The 21,805-nt window shown below is 40.5% G+C and overlaps 1 protein-coding gene across 2 annotated transcripts in view; it reads right to left on the reverse strand.

The window, feature by feature from the left end:
• The window catches only part of LVRN (laeverin), a 64,901-nt gene that overhangs the window by 39,495 nt on the left and 3,601 nt on the right, over positions 1-21,805 (reverse strand). For both annotated transcript variants that reach the window (XM_008144455.3, XM_054714981.1), the window contains exons 2-4: positions 7,690-7,832; positions 6,932-7,068; positions 3,685-3,811 (exon numbers count right to left, since the gene is read on the reverse strand). In XM_008144455.3, coding sequence (XP_008142677.2) covers positions 3,685-3,811; positions 6,932-7,068; positions 7,690-7,832 — 407 coding nt within the window. The remainder of the gene's footprint in view (positions 1-3,684; positions 3,812-6,931; positions 7,069-7,689; positions 7,833-21,805) is intronic.

Here is a 21,805-nt window from a genome sequence, read left to right on the forward strand (position 1 = left end):
GGAAGCAACCAAAATGTCCTTCAAAGGCCAATGGATAAACAAACTGTTGGACATCCATACAATAGTGTATTATCCTATTTAATAAAAGAGTAATATGCAAATTGACCATCACTCCAAGACACAAGATGGCTGCCCCCATGTGGTCAAAGATGGCTGCCCCCATGTGGACACAAGATGGCTGCCACAAGATGGCCTGCAGGGGAGGGCAGTTGTGGGCAGTTAGGGGTGATCAGTCCAGCAGAGAAGGGCAGTTGGGGAAGACCAGGTCAGCAGGGGAGGACAGTTGGGGGGACACCAGGCCTGCAGGGGAGGACAGTTGTATGTAATCAGGCAAGTAGGGAGGGCAGTTAGGGGTGACTGGGCTGGCAGAGGAGGGCAGGTGGGGGAGACCAGGCCAGCAGGGAGAGCAGTTGGTGGGGACCAGGCCTGCAGGGGAGGGGAGTTGAGGGAGGGACCAGGCCTGCAGGGGAGGACAGTTGGGGGGGACCAAGGCCTTCAGGGGAGGGCAGTTGTGGGTAATCAGGCCAGCAGGGAGGGCAGTTAGGGGTGACCGGGCTGGCAGAGGAGGGCAGCTGGAGGAGACCAGGCCAGCAGGGGAGGGCAGTTGGGGGGGGGGGACCAGGCCTGCAGGCGAGGACAGTTAGGGGCGACTAGACTGGCAGGGGAGGGCAGTTAGGGGTGACCAGGCTGGCAGGGGAGGGCAGTTAGGGGCAATTAGGCCGGCCAGGAAGCAGTTAGGCGTCGATCAGGCTGGCAGTGGAGTGGTTAGGGGGTGATCAGGCTGACAATCAGAAGTGGTTAGGGGCAATCAGGCAGGGGAGCAGTTGGGAGCCAGCAGTTCTGGATTGTGAGTGGGATGTCCCAGATTGGAGAGGGTGCAGGCTGGGCTGAGGGACAACCCCCCCCCCCCGTGCACGAATTTCGTGCACCGGGCCTCTAGTTCAGTTATAAAAAGAAATGATCTATCAAGCTATGAAAATTCATGGAGAAACTGTAAATGTATATCACTAAGTAAAGGAAGCCAGTCTAAAAAACCTACACATGGTATAATTCCAACTACATATCATTACAGAAAAGGTAAAACTATAGAGATAATAAAAAGATCAGTGGTTTTCAGGGACTTGGGGGCGGGGGGGACAGGATGAATAGGTGGAGCACAATGGATTTTTATGGTAGGAAAACTATTCAGTATGATATTAAAATGTTGTTTACATATGTTATACATTTCTCAAAACTCATAGAACTGTGCAACACAAAGTGAACCCTAATGTAAACTATGGACTTCAGTTAATAATAATGTATCAATGTTGCTTTGTCAATTATAATAAATGTACCACACTAATGCAAGATATTAACAGCAGAAACTGGGGGCAGAGTGGAGAGGAGGAAGAAGAGGTATATGGGAACTCTCTAAAAAATAAAGTCTATTTAAAATTAAACATTTAGTTCACTAAAAGATACCATAAACAAATTTGAAAGGCAAACTGGGAAAAGTATATATCACAAATAGACAATGTTTTTTTAGTAAAAACTTCTGACAAATAAAAAAATATGAATAATTCACTAAAGAAATAATTCAAACAGCCAATAATCTTATTTAAAATGTTCAACTTCTTTACTTATCAAAAACAAAGATTAAAATAATGGTACAACTTAATCTTTTAAGTGTATGAGAAGCTTACTAATTAGTACTGGTTAGCATTAGTATTAATAATTAGTTATAGGAAAACAGGCACATGGCTTGCTGATGAGGTGTTTTTCGGAAGCAATCCAGCAAAATGCTTCATAATCTTTAGAAATGTTCCTACCCTTTGACTAAATCATTAAACTTTTGGAATCTATACTAAGGCAAATAGCCCATATATTTGTAAACATTTTCTTACAAGGATTTTCTTTAGTGTCCTGAAAGTAGTCCCCCCAAAGTGGTAGAAGCAGTCCACATATTCAACCACTGAGGAGTAAATAAAGAGTTTGTCAAGTTGAATATGTAGGTATTCTATGTCTTTAAAATGACAATAAAAAAAAGCCTGGCTGGTGTTGCTCAGTGGTTGAGCGTTGACCCATGAACCAGGAGGTCACAGTGCGATTTCCAGTCAGGGTATATGCCAGGGTTGTGGGCTCAATCCCCAGTAGGGGACATGCAGGAGGCACCCAATCAATGATACTCTCTCATTGTTAATATTTCTATCTCTCGCTCCCTCTCCCTTTCTCTCTCTGAAATCAATAACAGACATATTTTTTAAATGACAATAAAAAAGTATTTAGTTATCTGGATCATGTCAATACATTAAAAAAAAAAAAGCAATTTTCAAAGAATAACTCTATGCTGCCATTTTGTTAAAAACAAAGAAGCAAACAGAAAGACAGAGATCCAGACTGACAGGCACTGGGATATACCCAAATGTCGGCCATGGTTACATCTGTGTGGTAGCATTGCAGGAGATTTTTCTTCTTTTTTATGTGTGTGTGCTTTTCCCTATTTTTCCAAAATTTCTACAGTGTTATCATTTATTACTTTTGTAACTATAAGAACAATAAAAGTTTTTTTTTTCTTTTGCTACTAGAAGAAATCTCATTCATACAATCCATGCTACATCTGTCCAGTGAATGTTCTATGCTGTGCTAAATTCAATAATTTAAGTTGGCCTTCCACAAGGTTGAAGTTGACAGTGTGTAGTAAAGTGTGTACCCAGGTCACTTCATAGCCTCCACAGATAATGCTCTATTATCCTGGATCAAACTTAGTTGCCTTAGCCTAACCTTTTGTACTCGGATGTCGAGTGTGACTCGACACAGTTAGCATCGGTAGCAGCTCGTATGTCGAATTGTATTGAATGTATCAATAATTTGAAATATAAAAAAATCCAAATAAATAAGTTTGTATGAAAAGAAACTCCAGTTTTTTATTCTACTGCCGCGCTTTGTAAAATCTGGGGTATTTAAAAAATTAAATCCCAAGTAGAATAAAGGAATCGAGAAAAAAGCAAGCGAGTGCAAAGGGTTAGTTTCCCATTCTTCTAACCTTCCCTTTCCTTCACCCACTCCCATCCCACCCGCCAATACATGACAAAGGAACAAAATACATTTACATGATACCCTCACTCTAGAGAGGAACAAAAAACCACATTGAACAACTTTCTAAGCTGAGTGGCTCTCTAAGGACATACTGTATAGATCTATGAGAAATAAAATGTTTACATATTTCCTCAAGAATCGTATTATATTCACACATGATTCCAATTTTATATAGCAACAATTCACAGATGGGACTCTTAAATCCTAACCCAATGACTCAAAACTAAAGCATATTTTTTTAAACCAACAAAACCTTACTAAAGGGAACTGGAGTGATCACGCAGGCCTGCTAAAAGAATCCAGAGCATTGCATTGCGCACTTGCATTATGAGAGAAAAGTACAGGATGCAGGAGAGAAGGCAAGGTCTGGAGGCTGTGAGGCTGCTAGCGAGGGATCCAAAGCCTGAGAGCTCCTTGCAGACCTGCGGGGCACAGGGCACCACAGGGAGAAAGAGCAGACAGGCCTCCATGTTTTCGGGAGGGGATGGAACTAACTCCAAAACATCACCTAAATGGTGACAGTGGGTCCTTGGAAGCTCATCTGGATACGACCTCATCCCAGAGCCCCATAAAAGGAAAACAACTGCATTGGAAGGGCAGGTGACTCACCTGTTTTTGGAAGAGGGTAACTAATATTAAATAAATCTTCCAGAAAAGAGAAGATGGGGCCTGTGATGTTCAAAGCAAAGTCTGCATTTCCATTTGCAATGGCGTCTTTCCGGGCCCAGATGCGTATCTAAATAAAAACAATTGAGCAGTGATTTGGAAAAGCAGTATTGGAAAGTGGCAGCCTGCTTGCTCCAATTCCCTGATACTCTAGAGCCAAAGTCACAGTGTTTCACATGAAGCTACATAACAAAACATTTAAATGCATATGCATGCTGAGAAAGGCCCAGAAGGCTCTTCTCTGAGTTGTGAACAGTGGCTCCCCCAAAAGTGTGTTATTTCAGCCTTTTGCAATGACATGTATAACTATTGTAACCCCTAAACAATCTGTGCCTACCCCCGTGGAAAATGTAGCTTCTATGTCAGAGAGTAAATGGGCACCGTGGGCCCTTATTTCCTGGTTCCAGACATATTCCCAACGTTCCAAAAGAGAACTGTGTAGTTAGTGAGGGTTACACAATAAACAAATTTGAATCGTGCCAACTTAAAATGGTTTGTTAATGAAAACAGTAATAGTCCCATCTTACTTTCAAAACTTAGAATACGGTTAATTTCCCTTATTTTAAAGAGTTCATCAGAAGTTTTATGACTTTATAGTTGTTGAAACAAGTAAATTATATTCTCTGTTTACATATATAGTAGGTAAAAAGAAATCCCTGGCATGTTTTATTAGTTTAATGTAACCATGTTGTTTGGGCACTTGGAATTTATTTGCATAATTTTGGTGACTACTGTAATTTGCTGTTGTTTTAACATTCATTATTATTTTAATATGAAATTATTTTATACCCCAAAACAATGCCATCTAAGCACTTTTTAATGGAGTTGCTAGTGTTAATGTTGAAGAACATGTATGAAACTCAATAACCCTGAAACGAAAAGCAGAGGGAGAAGGGGAATTAAAATAATTGTCCTGGTGTGAGTACAGTTAATTTGAGAAAGATCTCTCTGCAAAACATTAGGGGAAATGCTAAGGAAATGAAAAACAGCACAACAATATTTGCAAATTACTGCACTTCAAGAGCACATTCACCTTACTTTGCTTTAATTTCTGCTAGAAAAATGTGTCTTGAAGCACGTAAATTTTGAATTATGTGAGATCTTCAGGAATGCTCCCCCTTCACAGAATGTAACCACCTGCTTGTGAAGCCTTCTGCACTGATCCCCTGACTCCTTCCAAGGAGATCTCATTATCCTCGGAAAAAGAGGCCCAGGACTGAGCCCTACTTCTACAATAAACTTACCCTCCCCAACGCTAGTTCTAATCTTTGCATCAACAGCAAGACTACTAAACCAAAGCCCACACTACTGAGTGGAAAGAACAATCTCCTCTCCCCACATTCAAGATAATGAATGCATTTTAATTCATTTAATTATTTGGAAAATAACGGCAATAACAATTAAAGTCTCTATGTTAATTTTTTGTTTATAGAGCTCCTCCCATAAACTACCATTCTATAAGCCAAGAGGCAGGCAAATAATGGAGATTTCTAGCTGGGTGCGATGGGTGAGTGGCCCCAGTGGAGCAGCAAGGAGCACTTGAAGATGTAGCCATAAAGTTCCTTCAAAACCACAGCTAGTCACCAATGTGTTCTTGTGGCCCTCCTGATACACAGCCAACCTCAGCATCTAAGAGAGATGAATGTCTTTGCACAGATCCATGTGTGCTAAATTTTACTTAAAATATGTTATCTCCAACCTTAATTCTGTGTTTCCTATGTTTATCCTCATGCCACACATTAATCACATTTTCAATTTCACTAAGTTTTCTCCTACTTGATGAGTAATTTTTATACAATCTTGGCGTTATTCTAGGAGTACATTCTAGTTCTCCTGTAGAGTATACAGGACTCCTTCATTATAGCACTTAGCCTTAGCCAAATGTAACATTCCACTGATAAGCTCATCCCAAATTTCAACTTTCTGGCTGACAACGTTACTTTCTTAGGCATGTTCCATTTCCTCTTTGCTTCTATGGCAGCTGGCTTTCTTTTCAGGGGGATCTTTCACTAAGAAACAGATTTGATGCTTTTCTGAGAATTTTTCACTGTGCAGTAGCATTGAGAGCAACAAGCCACTTGAGATGTGGATGCTGACAGAGCGCCTTGGGTCACTCGTGCGCTCTGGGGCCCACTCCTTCACGTCAGACACAAAGCGTGTGCTTTCAGATCGTGCCTGAGTATATTGATGAATATAGAAGTCATGAAGGTCTGACGTGGCCAATGTTATATCTGTGAACATCAAGGATTTACCAGTGATTATTCAATCCGGAAAAATCAGGCTGGAGCCAAGAGCGGAGGGAGATAACGAGCTGCTGTTTGCATCCAGCACAGTATTTCCAATTCATCATTCGTTAGGAGTGCAGGAGGAGTAACTATGAGTGACTCTCCCCCTGATGACAAACTTGGCTCATCTACAGCTTCCTTGTAGGAGACAAAGTACGAGCCCAAGAGAGAGCCTCCCCCAGCTGTAGGGCCGGATCTTCCTCAGCCCAATGAAGTCAGTCTGACCAGAAAGAACCAGGACTACAGCAGTGGCCTTACTTGCCTCCACACTTTAGCATAGTGAACCAGTATACAAAGTACTGGGCACTTTCCGAAAGGATTATTACGTCATGAGGATATAATTGGGAGAAAACTAGGTATTTCAGGACAGAGAACCTATTTTATACAAATCTGGGGAAGTGTTAAGAGCCGCAGAGCTGCAGAGCTGAGGAAGCCAGCAGCCCTGCTTCTCAGCAGGGATGCTACTTAACCTGCACGCTCCACCTCAGCCACAGCACTGTTCCCGGCTGGGTCATGCTCGCGCCACACTGAGCATCATCCAGCTTCAAGGCTAAGTTATAGGGAGGTAAGCAACCTGAGCTTCAAGGCGCTAGTAGGTCAGTTCTCCCTATTCTCCCTTGTCCTCTGACGGGCAGCAACAGCCTGGGAAGAGGAGGCTCCGAACTTGCCTTGAGTGGACTTAGTGTGTGGCCTTCCATGGAAACCCCTCCACAGAGCTATAGCGAGGGTTATGTTTCATTCCTCAAAGCCACACTAAGAACTTGTAAAGGACTTGGAAGAAGTTGGAGTGAGTAGCAGGAGGGGACGATGGGATGTGCAGCCATGCTCCCAGATGCAGAAAGAGCGGATGAACACTCGGCAGCCAGTACAAAGATACCCTTACCCGGAGACACCTCCTTACTCACCTCCTTGCCCCTCTCAGTTCTGCTGACATGGCCATAGTCACATATAGCAAAGGCAGCTAAGTAAGTTGGCATGCGGGGTGTGGTGTGAAAGGTGGTAACTGTCCATTTGCTTCCATTCACATCTTTTTCAGACTGACCTGGAGAAATTTATTTTAGTCCAAAATCACCATAAACCTAAGTAACAGTACCTACCTTTAAATTAATTTGTCAACTTGACTGTCACCTGGCTACTTCTTCCCAACTGTGTCCCACAGTCTAGCAGTTTGGATTTCTCTAACCCTAACTTATCAAAACCACACTGGGAAGATCTAAGGACAGCATCTTAGTCCTGAATTAGTATGTTGAGTAATTGGTCTTGACTGAGGGCCACATCCATGAGCACTCTAAGTTAGGCCCCATGTGCAGACTAGACATTGGGTGGTGAGCACACAGAGCAATAAACAGATGGTGTATTATAAAACTGTACACCTGAAACTTACATAATGTTATTAACCAATGTTTCCCCAATGAATTTAATTTTAAAAAAGAAACAGCACTTATTATATCCAAAATGTGGGTGCCGCCACATACCCCATGTGACTGGTCTCCCTAACTATAATACACTACGAGCATATTGCATAGAAAAGCTATTGATTTAAAAGCTATTACAGAGTTAAGTAGATATATTACATATATATATTATATATATATATATGTATATATATAGAGAGAGAGAGAGAGAGAGAGAGAGAGAGAGAGAGAGAGGAAACATTACTTACGTAGCTTTGGCATGTTGGAGAGAGCCACATAACTTGGGTGATGAATAATTGTAATATTAAAAGTTGCTTTCAGAGCTGGTTCATCAAAACAAGGGAAAACATTCCTGGCAAATGTTGGTTCCATCTGAGATGCTAACAGGGCCCTAAAATACATTTTGGGGGGAAATCTATTTATTTTTATCTCAAACCAGTGGGAGAAAAAACTACTGAGGTATTATGGCTTATAATTATATACAGGAAGGAGCTAGAATGTTTTCCCCTCATTTCCCTTGCTGTCCTCCCCATAACACACACACTGCAATTCTCACAAGAACAAAAATACAAAAGAACTATTTAATTTTCAACCACAAAATAATATTTACTTCATTACATCATATGCCTTTAAAACCTTTTACAAACAAAATCGGAACAAAAATAACAAATATGCAATGCCAGGCTTTTGAAAACTAAGTACTTTTTAAAATTGGATTATTGCTTTGAGAATGGTCTATTGCTTTTATCTTCCATTGACATGCAAATCAGGTGAAGCATGTCTATATTTTTATCTTTTGCTCACATGTTCCCTCTTCTTGCTGGCTGAAAACATACAAAATGTTTTATTTTGAACCTTCTTGAGGGGTAAACAATGTAAGTAAATGCTTAAACAAAACAACCTGCATTTTACTTTTTGAATTATCCTATATCTGGATAATTCAAATCCCTTACTGCTCCTCCCCCCAATCTCCATGGAAAACTACCAAAAAGTGACATTATCTCACTGTGCACTAGTGATTTATAGGAAAAAGCTTAGGGACAAGAGTACCCTGAGCAAATAAGGCTCACCCTTATTTGTAAAAACTGCCTGAGTCTAACAGGTGGGTCCTAGCAAACAACCTTTTCCTCAGATAAATCTGCAGTCTCATTATCCCACTTTCCCAGACTCCTGACCTGGCAACCTATCTATACATATAAAAGGCTAAGTGACCATCCAACTGTCCGACCATCTAACTGGTCGGTACTTACGATGCACACTGACCACCAGGGGCAGACGCTCAACACAGGAGCTGCCGAGCTGCGGTGACTTGGCAGTGGCGGTCCTTGGGAGACGCACCCCAGAACCAGAGAGGAGGGAGCCCCATTTCTCACAGGGCCCACGCAATTCCACCTTAGGCTGTGGGTTATGTTGTTGCTGGGGCACTGTTGGCCCTGAGTCTGATTTACTATTGAAATAATTTGTATTTTAATTTTATAATACTATATTATTTATACTATTTTGACATGTAATTTTTGCAGTAATGTAATTACCGCATGAATCTTTCTTCTAATTAATTTCCTTTCAATATGCACAAATCTGTGTACTGGGCCACTAGTTTTTAGATAACAATCGTGGAGACTATATTCCTTTTCTCTCCTCAGGTCCTGAGACCAACTGTCTCTGGCATTTACTCTTGCTTCGGGCCCCATTCTTACGTAAATGAGACATGAATTAAACAAAGGTATCTTGAGAGAGCATGGCCTATCCGTCACCTGCCTCTGTGGATTCCTCCTGTAATGGTAAGGCCCCTGCTCACATAGAAATTCACACAGCTTTAGGAAGGACACACAAAAAAAAGCTGGCATGTTCAAAAGCTTCTCACAGTCAACTAATTTGATGTGTTCATAACCTCACTGTGACAAAAATACAATTTTTAAAAATATATATATTTTATTGATTTTTTTACAGAGAGGAAGGGAGGGGGATAGAGAGTTAGAAACATCAATGAGATAGAAACATTGATCAGCTGCCTCCTGCACACCCCCTACTGGGGATGTGCCCACAACCAAGGTACATGCCCTTGATTGGAATCGAACCTGGGACCCTTCAGTCCACAGGCCAATGCTTTATCCACTGAGCCAGACCAGTTAGGGCCGAAAATACAATTTTTAACAAGCCTATTTTGCCCTACTTGCTTTTCCCCACTTTATTATACTCTTGCTGGCATGGAATGGAATTAGGCCTCTGGGCTCTGACACTAGCAACTTCAGCTACAAGACTACGCTCCATCTACTATCCAACTGAGCAGTCCTGAACAAGTCCCATGTTCTTGTTGAGCCTCAGTTTCCCCATCTAAAAAAATGACAAAACTACCTATCTTTTATTGTTATTTGAGCTTTCATAGTATTAGTAACTAAATTTACCAACAAATGATCTTTGAATTATTCTATATTCCTTCCAATCTCACAAATTGTTCTTGCTATAAATGAACTACAGAAGAATTCAAGGAGGAATAAGTTGTAGGGTAGTGGTGGAGGGCTGGAAATCACTAATTACAAATGTATTTTAAAAGGTTCCAGAGGTTACAGTTGACCACAAGCTGAATATGAACCATGTCTGTCTCCCCAACAAATTTTAAACTACCAGAAGTTAAGGGTTAAGTATTTTTTCTTCTGTATCATTTACAGTACTTGGCAAAATGGTTGGTTCATATCAATTGAATAAATATTTGCTCAGCTTTGGAGATACTATACTATAAAGGCAGCTTGATATTAGTATATAAATACTACAAAGTAGTTTTGCAGATTTTGCTACACTGGCATTTGTTTGTTTTGTAGCATTGGTTGCTATCTTTAAAAGGGATGGGATAAAGTAGGGAAGATGCAGCAATTGAAAATCTAGTGGAAAGAATATTGAGCAGGGAATTCAGTGACCTGAGTTCTTGCTCAGGGTCTGTGGTACAAACACAGTGGTGTAACTTTGGGAAAGTTGCTTAAACTCTTTGGGAATCCATTTCCATAAAATGCACAGATGGGACTAGGTGATCACTAAGTCCAGTTACAACTCTAAAATTGATTCTAACAGTGTTAAAGACATCCAACAGGATGGAAAAAGAGCCCATGAGGTCATGTAGGGTTGGGAGAAACAGTCCCTTGAGAGCTCACGCATGAGCTTCAGGAGATCTATGGGCTCTCTGAAATTGCTGGACGTTTTGTACTAACAGTGATACATCAGCATGAAAAGGTGTAATGTAGAGTGAAAACGCACATCCAATTATATAATCACGCTTATATATTTGGAAGGCCAACAAATGCCTATTGTTTGTGCAACAAAAACTATAGAAACTAAAGCTTGATAACATCTTCTCTGATGCCTTAACTTCACAACGCATAGAAATCTCAAGGAGGTTGCACAGTGGGGAGGAGGGAGAAAATCAGACTCTTTCAGGAAATGGGAAACTTTCATTCTTACCAAAACAGGTTACAGGTTCAAAAAGGCTAAGAGACAGCCGCTTAGAGTCACCACTTTAACAAATCAAACACCAAGCAAGTGCCTTTTAGTTTCATATTCAGGTCTCCGGAGAAGTGAAATTAAAGAAACACTCTTGGATTTTACTCAACTATTTCCCACCCTGGTTTTATACAAACAAACAAAATGGAGAAAACCCCTACAATACAGAGTCTTTCTGGCTCTCAGTCTTAATTGCAAAGGTCAGAACTAACCAGCAACACATACGATTTGGTTATGTTACATCTGGGGACCAAAGACTGGTATTTATTTCCCTTCTCTCTGCTTTGGACTCAAGCAACCCCGTAAGGATATCCTGACCTCAGAAAATAGAAACATCCACCACCCTCTCCTCCCTTCAGACCTCGCTGAAACATGCTATTATGGTGCCTATGAAGTCTGGGTTTAGAGGGCTCAGCGGGTGAGGGAGTTAATTTGGGAGAGTTTGTCTCCTAACAGCTCAGTATTGCAAAGCCACTTTCTTTCCTGCCCTCTTGTACAGCCAGTGGGCTTACCCCTTTCTTGTGCTGGAAGAGGTCTTAGCTGTCAAGACCACTTGATGCCCTTGGGGATAAAACCACTATCATATAAAAAATATCCACTCAGTAAGGTATTTCATTCCAAATTATTCTATGAACTTTGTATGCCAGAAGCGCTATTTAACAAGTGCTAAATAACATAGTGGTCAAAGATGAAATAAGACTCTTTGGAGAGTTGTCCCCATTTTTTTTTTTTTACATGACACACTCAAAATATTTAGGAGAGACAGATGTTATACCACTGGACTGTGGTTCAAAGATTGGCCCATGAATCATGTTTGTTTATTACTTGTGTAATAGGATCTTAACTGAAGTTTCCACCAGGCAACAATACATAATAGATGTAAAATTCTGCCCTAGCTGGTTTGGCTCAGTGGATAGAGCATCAACCTGTGGTCTGAAGGGTTCCAGGTTCAATTCCAGTCAAGGGCACATACCTCAGTTTCAGGCTCAATCCCTGGTGCTCGTAGGGGCTCATGTGTGAGGCAACCAATAGATGTGTCTCTCTCACATTGAAGTTTCTCTCTCTCTCTCTGTCTCTCCCCCTCCCTTCCACTCTCTCTAAAAAATTGATGGAAAAATACCTCGGGTAAGGATTAACAACAACAACAACAAAATTCCAAAGAAAGGTGCCAAACCATGTTATGAAGATTTTCAAAATAAATGTTCTCAAGAACCTGAGGGCTCCCCCTGGGACTTCTCAGCTATATCAAGGACAGAAAAAAAGTGTCAGGAAATGGAAATGAAAAAGGTCAGAGAAGAGGTTTCTGGGGTGGGGGGAAGGGCATTATTTGCCAAGCCCTCCTGCTCTCAGGGAGTTGGGAGGAGGTGCAACCCCCTCACCCCGAGCTAAGGGGAGAGGGTCCCTCAGAAAGCAGTAGATGTGTTTCCTGAGGCTGAGACTTAGAGGCTGGTGCCCAACTGACTCTTGATAAAGTTGAAATTGGCACTGGCCAGAGTCTAACCCCTACCAGGTGGGAATGTGAAAAGCAAGAGAACTGACTGCTTTGGAGGCAGAATCAGAAGGGTGCTGCTGCCTTGGGACCCACGTCGGTCCCAGGCAAGGGATGTATGCGTGCTCCTTGGAATGAGCCAGTATGGGGACTGTTTTGGGGTCTGTCCAATAGAGCCACCTGGAGGAACTTGGACATGCACTACTCAATGTCTAGGGGCTGAGGAAGGAGTCACAAGTGACCATCAGAACAGAAAAATAAGAAAAACATCCTGCAGGGTCAAGGGAATTGCAGGGGAAAGAAAAACAGTGAGAAAACTCTGAAGAGTCCAGGAAAATGACATCTCAAGGGAAAAAGGCATCTGCTAGACCCAAGTGAGATGAAACAACAAGAGGACTGGCTCAAGTAAAAACTTCCCTGTGTGTCACCCCTCCTTGTCTCCCCCAGTCCCACTGGATCTGGTGGGGTTAAGGCAGCAGCTCTCAAGATGGAAGAGGAGGACTAGAAATATGAAGTGGAGAAATGGAAGGGCCACTACCCCCAACTTTGCTGCAGGTTTCTATCCTGAAGCCAGCCCAAACTTGGAGAAGTGAGGGTGGAGGGAGAAGGAGATTTGACAGAAAGTTAAGTTCAAAGTTTTGAGTATCACGCAGGACTGGATTGATTTTCCATTTTCTGCACCTGGACAGTGTTTGTCACTTAGTGACCACAGATCATCTGCCACCTAAGAATGAGCAGGAAATTCTAGACTACTAGAATATTCATGCAGGAGCAGGGAAGATTTCCCCAGAGACTAAATTGTGGAAGGCCAGTGGAAGAAACACGGCAGTATTTTCACTGAACCATGAGGTGTGTGTTTTTCAATATGCTGGTTACACTGGTTTTCAAAAGATGCAGGATCTAAATCTTTGATGGCAAAACTATCTCCCAGAGAAAACTGCTCAGCCATATGAAATGTATGGGTTCAATACTTCTATAGGACAATAAAATGACCTCTCTGTGACACCAATGACATCATGTGCCTGGCACTTGAGTTCACCTTGTTTTGAGACTTCTCAATTCTTTCCTAATATTACCCAAACTTCTCTCTTGTGTGTCATACCCTGAGGGTTGTGCCAGATTCTTAGATAAAACGGTGGCTGGAAGGAAGTCTTTCAATTTTCAGAATGCTCTTTCTACACCTACACAAATTGATTGATTTTGATCATTCTGTTCTCACCTTAATCTGTCCCAAATAAAGATCCAAATTTTCTCCAGCCATTTCACACTAGTAAGCTGCTTCTGCTCCTTTGCTCCTGATGGGGACATTCTGTTTGTTTGTTTTTCCAGTATACATATTTATTGTTGAGAGTATTACAGATATCCCCCTTTTCCCCACCATTGTCCCCTTCCACCTAGCGTCTGCCCTGCCCCAAGCCCTCACCACCCTACTGTCTGTGTCCATAGGTAATGCATATCTATCTATATAAAACCCTAATATGCAAATAGACTGAACAGCGGAACAACCGAAGAACCAGTCACTATGACGTGTGCTGACTACCAGGGAGCGCACACAGAACATGGCAGGCTTTGGCAGCAGGCAGCAGAGCATGGAACATGGTGGGTGTTGGCTGCAGCGGCACGGTGGAGCAGGTAAGCAGGGGTGCCAGATCAAGGTGGGGCGCTGGTCACTGTCATCTGGATGAGCCTCTGGTGGTTACTGAAAATTCTTTGCTCCTGCGTGCCGTGGTTCTGCCCAGTGCTCGCACCCACTGCCAGTGCCAGCCCTGCTCGCACCTGCTGCCAGCACAGGCCCTAATCGCTCCGTGCAATCAGCACATGTACCGTCAGCACATGGGAGTGGCTGCGGGGCTGCCGGCAGACAGGGGATCAGAGGCCGTGATGGGAGGGACCGGGCAGGGCACGGAGGATGAGCCAAGACCTGCCCCTGTGCCCACCACAGCCTTGGGGCCCACAGTTCCTTACAAGGTACACGAATTCGTGCACTGGGCCCCTAGTATACATATAAGAAATTTGGTTCATCTCCCCCCGACACACACACACTCCCCTCTGAGATTCATCAGTCTGTTCCATGTTTCCATGCCTCTGGTTCTATTTTATTCATCAGTTTATTTTGTTCATTAGATTCCTTGTTTATTTTTATTTTTAGATACAATTGTTGATAGATATGTATCTATTGCCATTTTATTGTCCATATTTTTTATTTCTTCTCCTTCTCTTTCTCCTTCTCCTTCTTCTTCTTAAAGAATACCCTTTGACATTTCATGTAATACTGGTTTGGTGGTGATGAACTCCTTTAGCTTTTTCTTGTCTGTGAAGCTCTTTATCTGACCTTCAATTCTAAATGATAGCTTTGCTGGGTAGAGTAATCTTGGTTGTAGGTCCTTGCTACTCATCACTTTGAATATTTCTTGCCATTCCCTTCTGGCCTGCAAAGTTTCTGTTGAGAAATCATCTGATAGTCACATGGGCACTCCCTTGTTGGTAACTAACTGCTTTTAAGATTCTCTCTTTGTCTCTAACCCTTGGCATTTTTATTATGATGTGTCTTGGTATGGGCCTCTTTGGGTTCCTCTTGTTTGGTACTCTCTGTACTTCCTGGACTTGTAAATCCATTTTTTTCACCAGTTAAGGGAAGTTTTCTGTCGTTGTTTCTTCAAATAGGTTTTCAATATCTTGCTCTCTCTTTTCTCCTTCTGGCACCCCCATAATGCAAATGTTGGTACACTTGAACTTGTCCCAGAGGGTCCTTACACCATCTTCCTTTTTTTTCTCTTCTGATTGGGTATTTTTTGTTTCCGAATGTTCCAAATTGTTGATTTGATTCTCAGTATCCTCTCCTCTACTGTTGATTCCCTGTAAATTATTCTTCATTTTAGTTAGTGTATCCTTCATTTCTGACTGGACCTTTTTCATGGCTTTGAAACTCTCATTAAGATCCTTGAAAGTCTCACTAAGTGCCTTGGAAGTCTCACTAAGATCCTTTAGCAAACTTATAAGCATTGTTTTGAACTCTGTATCTAGTAGTTTGCTTGCTTCCATTTAATTTAGGTCTTTTTCTGGAGATTTCTTCTGTTCTTCCATTTGTGACATGTTTCTTTGTCTCCACATTTAGGCTACTTCCCTGTGTTTGTTTCTATGCAATAGGTAGAGCTACTATGTCTCCTGGAATTGGTAAAGTAGCCTTGTGTAGTAGGTGTCCTGTAGGGCCCAGTGACTCAGCCTCCCCAGTCACCTGAGCTGGACACATTAGGTGCACCCCTGTGTGCACGGTCTTGTTATAGTTGAGCCTTGGTTTCTATTGGCATCACTGGGAGGAACTGACCTCTAGGCCAATTGGCTGTGACTACAGTGGAAGAGCTGCTATGCAGGAAACACTCCTATGGAGAAGGACTTGTGTCAGTGGGGCTTTGGTGCTCACTGAGTCTGCCCCTTGAGTTTGTCGCTTGTGGATGTGTAGAGTTATAATCTGCTATTCTCTGAAGTATTCCATTGGCTCTGGGACCTTCCAGGTGGTGCAAAGTCAGCCATGGCCTGGGGCCACCCAGCAGGAGCTACAGAGTTATCTGCAGATAGCTGCTACTTGTATTAAGCTTAGAAGTGCCCAGGTGAGGCCAAGCTGTGAAGCAAGGCAGGCTGGTGCTAATGCTGAGTCTTGGGCCTCTTATTGATAGGTATGGGGCATGCTGACACCAGCTGCTGCTTGTTTGAGAGATTTTAGGAAAGTCTGAAGCCTGAGCCAGGAAAAGCTGCTGCAAAAAGCTTGGGTGGGGCTGAAAATTGAGTGGGGAGTGGTCTCAGGGAATCACCAGGGTAGAGCCACAGTGGGATCCACACTAATGGAAACTCATATATGGCTGCCCGTCAGCCCTGTCATGGGGGAGATCTTAGCATAGGAACAATGACCTCTCTGTGCTGATATGGACAGTTTTGAGGTGTGGCTCACACTGTCCAGAACTCTGCTCCAAGGAACTTTGATTGCTCTCATATCCTGTGTTGGCCTCCTTCTTTTCCCAGTCATACTTCCCCATTTGCCCATTGGTTTTTCCTAGGGACATTTCATAAGAAATGACTTTCACAAGAAAATTTGTCTCAGGGTCACACCCGGTCAGAAGAAAGAAAGTGAAAATTAAAGACACTTGTTTTATCCATTTCTCCTTCTCTCTCTTCCTAGTCTTCTTCCCCCATTGGTAGGGCTTTTTACTACTCTCTCTTCCTATATAGCAACTGCTCTTATCAAAAACTGAGAGGACACAAAGACTGATTCAGTATTCAAAAAATCAATTAAAACCATACACCATATAACAAACAAACAAAAAACCACCCACCTCTCAGAAATAGTATAAATAGAGGGAAGCTTCCTCAACTTGATAAAGAATATATACAAAGAACTTACACCTAACATTATACTTACCAGCGAAAGGCTAAACTCTTTCCCCCTAAGATTAGGAAAAAGACAAGAATGTCCACTCTTACTCTATTACACACAGTGCTGGAAGTTTTAGCCATAACAATAAGGCAAGAAAATAAAATAAATGGCATAGGAACTGAAATGGAAGAAATAAAATTCTCTATTTGCAGATGACATGATGATCTACTTAGAAAATCCCAAGAAATCTATAAAAAACAACCCCACACAATTAAAAAACAAACAAACAAAAACACCCTACTAGATCTAATAAGTGAGATTGGCCAGTCATAGGATACAAGATATACATAAAAAATCTCAATATTTCTATTAGTAGCAACAAACACATGAAAATTAAAAACACAATGCCATTAACAATTGCTCAAATAAAATTAAATACTTACATGTAAATCTAACAAAATAAATATAGGGCAGTATGCTGAAAATGATAAAATGCTGATGAAATAAATCAAATATCTAAATAAATGGACAGACATTCATATTCATGGATTGAAAAATTCAACATAGTAAAGAAAGGCAGAGAGTGGACAAAATAGGAACAAAGAACATGGGCAACAAATAGAAAACAATAATGAGAATGGTAGATATTAATTCAACTATATCAATACCAATTTCACAAATGAAAGCAAGAATATCACCACAGATCTCATGGACATTAAAAGGATAATAAGGAATACTATGTAATACTCTGCCCACAAATCTGATAATCTAGATGAAATGGACCAATTTTTTTGAAAGACATAATCTGCCAAAATTTACACAAGAAAAAATAGTCAATCTGAATAGGCCTATGTCTAATTAAAGAAATTGAATTAATAATTAATAATTATCAAATAAAATTATTAATAATCTTCTAAAACAAAAAACACCAGGCCAAGATGGATTTACTGGTGAATTATACCAAACATTTAAGGAAGAAATAATACCATTTCTTTAAAATCTTTTTCAGAGGATAGAGGCAGAGGGAATACTCTTTTACTTATTCTATGAAGCCAGCATTACCTTAATACCAAAACCAGACAAAGACATTACAAGAAAATAAAACTATAGATCAATTTCTCTCATGAACAAAGATGTAAAAATTCTCTACAAAATATTAGCAAATTTAATTTAACAATCTATAAAAAGAATTATACACCATAGCCAAGTGGGATTTATCCCAGGTATGCAAGACTGGTTAATTATGCTAAGTAAAATAAGCCAGTCAGAGAAAGAAAAATACCCTATGATATCACTTTTATGTGGAATCTAATGAACAAAATAAACTGAGGAACAAAATAGAAAGAGAGGCATGGATACATGGAACAGACTGAGAGCTGTCAGAGGGGAGAGGAGAGGGGGAACTGGATGAAAGAAAGTGAACAAATTAGCTAAAGCACATATATGCACAGCCCATAGACACAAACAACAGTAGGGTGAAGGCCAGAGGGAAAATGGGGACATCTGCAATAGTGTCAACAATAAAAATAAAGTTAAAAAAAGAAAATCAATTAATCCATCACATCAACAAACTAAATAAGAAAAATCACATGATCATATCAATAGATGCAGAAAAAAACTTTTGCCAAAATCCAACAACAATTCATAATAAAAATTCTCAGTAAAAAAGGAATAGTCAAAAGAACAGGCAAATAGGTTAATGGAATAGAATAAAGAGCCCAGATATAGACCCATGTAAATAAAGTCAACTGACCTTTGACAAAGGAGCAAAGGCAATACAATGGAGTAAATATAGTCTCTTCAACAAATGTAGCTAGAACTACTGGACATCTACATGTAAAAAAAACAATAATAATAATCTAGACAAAGACCTTACCCCCTTAACAAAAATTAAATCATAATGGGTGGTACACATAAATGTAAAATGCAAAACTATAAAACTCCTATCAGATAACATAGAAAAGTAAACCTAAATAACCTTGGATATTGTGATCTCATTTTGGATACTATAGCAAAGACATGATCCATGAAAGAAATACATGATAGGCTGAACTTCATTAAAATTAAAAACATCTGCTCTGCAAAAGACAATATGAAGAGAATAAGAAGACAAGCCACAGACTGGAAGAAAATCTTTTCAAAAGACACATAAAGGACTGCTGTCCAAAATATACAAAAAATTTTCTTAAAATGCAACAATAAGAAAACAAACAACTCAATTAAAAAGTGGGTCAAAGACCTAAATAGACGCCTCACCTAAGAAACTATACAGATGGTAAATAAGCACATAAAAAGATGCCCCACATTCTATGTCATCGGGGAAATGGAAATGAAAAACTATGAGATACCGCTACAAACTATTAAAATGACCCAAATGTGGAACACCTACAGCTAACGCTGGTTGGGATGCGGAGTAACAGGAACTCGCTCATTCATTGCTGGTGGGAATGTAAAGTGGCACAGCCACTTTGGGAGACAGTTTGGTGGTTATAGTTTCAAAACTAAGCATACTCTTACCATACAATCCAGTAATTATTGGTATTTACCTAAAGGGATTAAAAATGCATGTCCACACAAAAACCTGCATACAGAGTTTATAGCAGCTTTCTCATAACTGCCAAAATTGGAAGCAACCAAGATGTCCTTAGTAGGTGAATGAATAAACTGTGGAATATTATTCAGTGCTAAAAAGGAAAGAGCTATCAAGCCATGAAAAGAGAAACCTTAATTATTTCATATCACCAAGAGAAAGAAGCCAACCTGAAAAGGATATATATATATATATATATATATATATATATATACACACACACACACACACACACACACAATACATAATGATAAAAGGCTATATAATATATAGCTATTACATATGTACAAAGAATTCCTACTATATGACATTCCGAAGAAGGCAAAACTATGGAGACAATAAAAATACCAGAGGTTGGGAGCTGATAAATAGACAAGATAACAGAGGACTTTTAGGGAAGTGAATATACTCAGTATAACTTTATAATCATGGATATATGTCATTATATGTTTGTTCAAACTTATAGAATGTACAACACCAATAGGGAACCTTAAGGTAAACTATAGACTTTGGGTGATTATGACGTGTCACTATACGTTCATCTTTCGTAAAAGAAAAACAACAACATTCTGGTGAGTGATGTTGATATTGGGGGAGGCCATGCATGTGTGGGAGCAGGAACAATATGGGAAATCTCTGTACTTCTCTCTCAATTTTGTTGTAAACCTAAAACTGCTCTAAAAAAATAGTCATAAAAAAGAATTCTTAGACATGACACTGAAAGCATGACCTATAAAAATTGATAAATTGGACTTCATTAAAAAGTAAAACCTTTGGTCTCTGAAAAACATTAATAACAGAATGAAAAAGACAAGATACAGACTGGGAGGACATATTTGTGAGCTATTTAGATATAAAATATATTTTTAAAAACTCCCCGAACTCAACAGAAAAAAAAAACCAAAAAACACAACAAAAAACAGTTCAGTGAGAGAATGGGCAAAAGAGATGAAAAGCCATTTCACTGAAGGTGACATACAGATAGTGAATAAGCATGAAAAGATGTTCAATGTCTTAATCCACTCATCTGCTGATGGGTACTTAGGCTGTTTGCAAATTGTAGCTTTGGTAAATTGTGCCGCTATGAACATAGGGGTGCATATATCCTTTCTGACTGGTGTTTCTAGTTTCTTGGTATATATTCCTAGAATTTGGATCACTGTGGGTTAAAAAACTGTAGTACATCTACACAACAGAATACTACGCTGCGGTAAAAAAAGAAGGAATTCTTATCATTTGCAACAGCATGGATGGAACTGGAGAGCATTATGCTAAGTGAAATAAGCCAGTCAGAGAAAGATAAATATCACATGATCTCACTCATTTATGGAATATAATGAACAACATAAACTGATGAACAAAAATAGATCCAGAGACAGAGAAGCATCGATCAGACCGTCAAACCTCAGAGGAAAGGTAGGGGAGGGAGGGGGTAAGGGGGAGAGATCAACCAAAGGACTTGTATACATGCATATAAGCCTAACCAATGGACACAGACACCAGGGGGGTGAGGGCATGAGTGGGGGGGTGGGGGGCAATGGGGCGATAAGGACACATATGTAATACCTTAATCAATAACAATAATAATAATAATAATAATAATAATAAAGATGTTCAATGTCGCCCTCGCCGCTTTGGCTCAGTGGATAGATGGTTGGCCTGTGTACCTCGAAGGGTCACAGGTTAATTCAATTCCAGTCAAGGGCACGTACCTCCTCCCTGGCCCAGGCCCTGGTCAGGGCCTTGTAGGAGGCAACCAATCGATGTGTTTCTCTCACATTGATGTTTTCCTCTCTCTTTCACTCTCTCTACAGTGACAATACCTAATGGTGGCCAAGATGCAAAGAAACTATCATTCATACATTGCTGGTGGGACTGTGAAGTGGTATAGACACTTAGGGAAACAGTTGGGCAGTTTCTTAAAAATGAAACATGCAACTACCATATGACCCAGCAATTGCACTCCTGGGCCTTTATTCCAGGAAAACAAAAAATCACGACCACACAAAAACTTATACACAATTGCTCATAGACTCTTTATTTATAATAGCCCAACAACTCCCCACTTCCCCAGCCCTTAGCAATCACAATTTTACTTTCTGTCTACTTTCTGAATTTGACTACTTTAAGTACCTTATATGATGTCTTCAAGGTTCCTCCATGTTGTAGCATATTTCAGAATTTCCTTCCTTTTAAAGGCTGAATAATACATTCATTCATATATATATATATCTCCATTCATCAATGGACATTGGGTTGCTTCCACCTTAATATTGCTATCAGCATGAGTGTACTGACCTGGAAATTTTGAGGGTACGCCCCAAGAATCTGAATTTTAATAAGCTCCCGGATGGTTCTGGTGCACATTAAATGTTGTGAACCACGACTCTAATTAGGATCTCTCAAAGCAAAGATGAAGAAATA

The sequence above is a fragment of the Eptesicus fuscus genome, chromosome 4 (assembly GCF_027574615.1).
Source record: "Eptesicus fuscus isolate TK198812 chromosome 4, DD_ASM_mEF_20220401, whole genome shotgun sequence".
NCBI classification, from domain to species: Eukaryota; Metazoa; Chordata; class Mammalia; order Chiroptera; family Vespertilionidae; genus Eptesicus; species Eptesicus fuscus.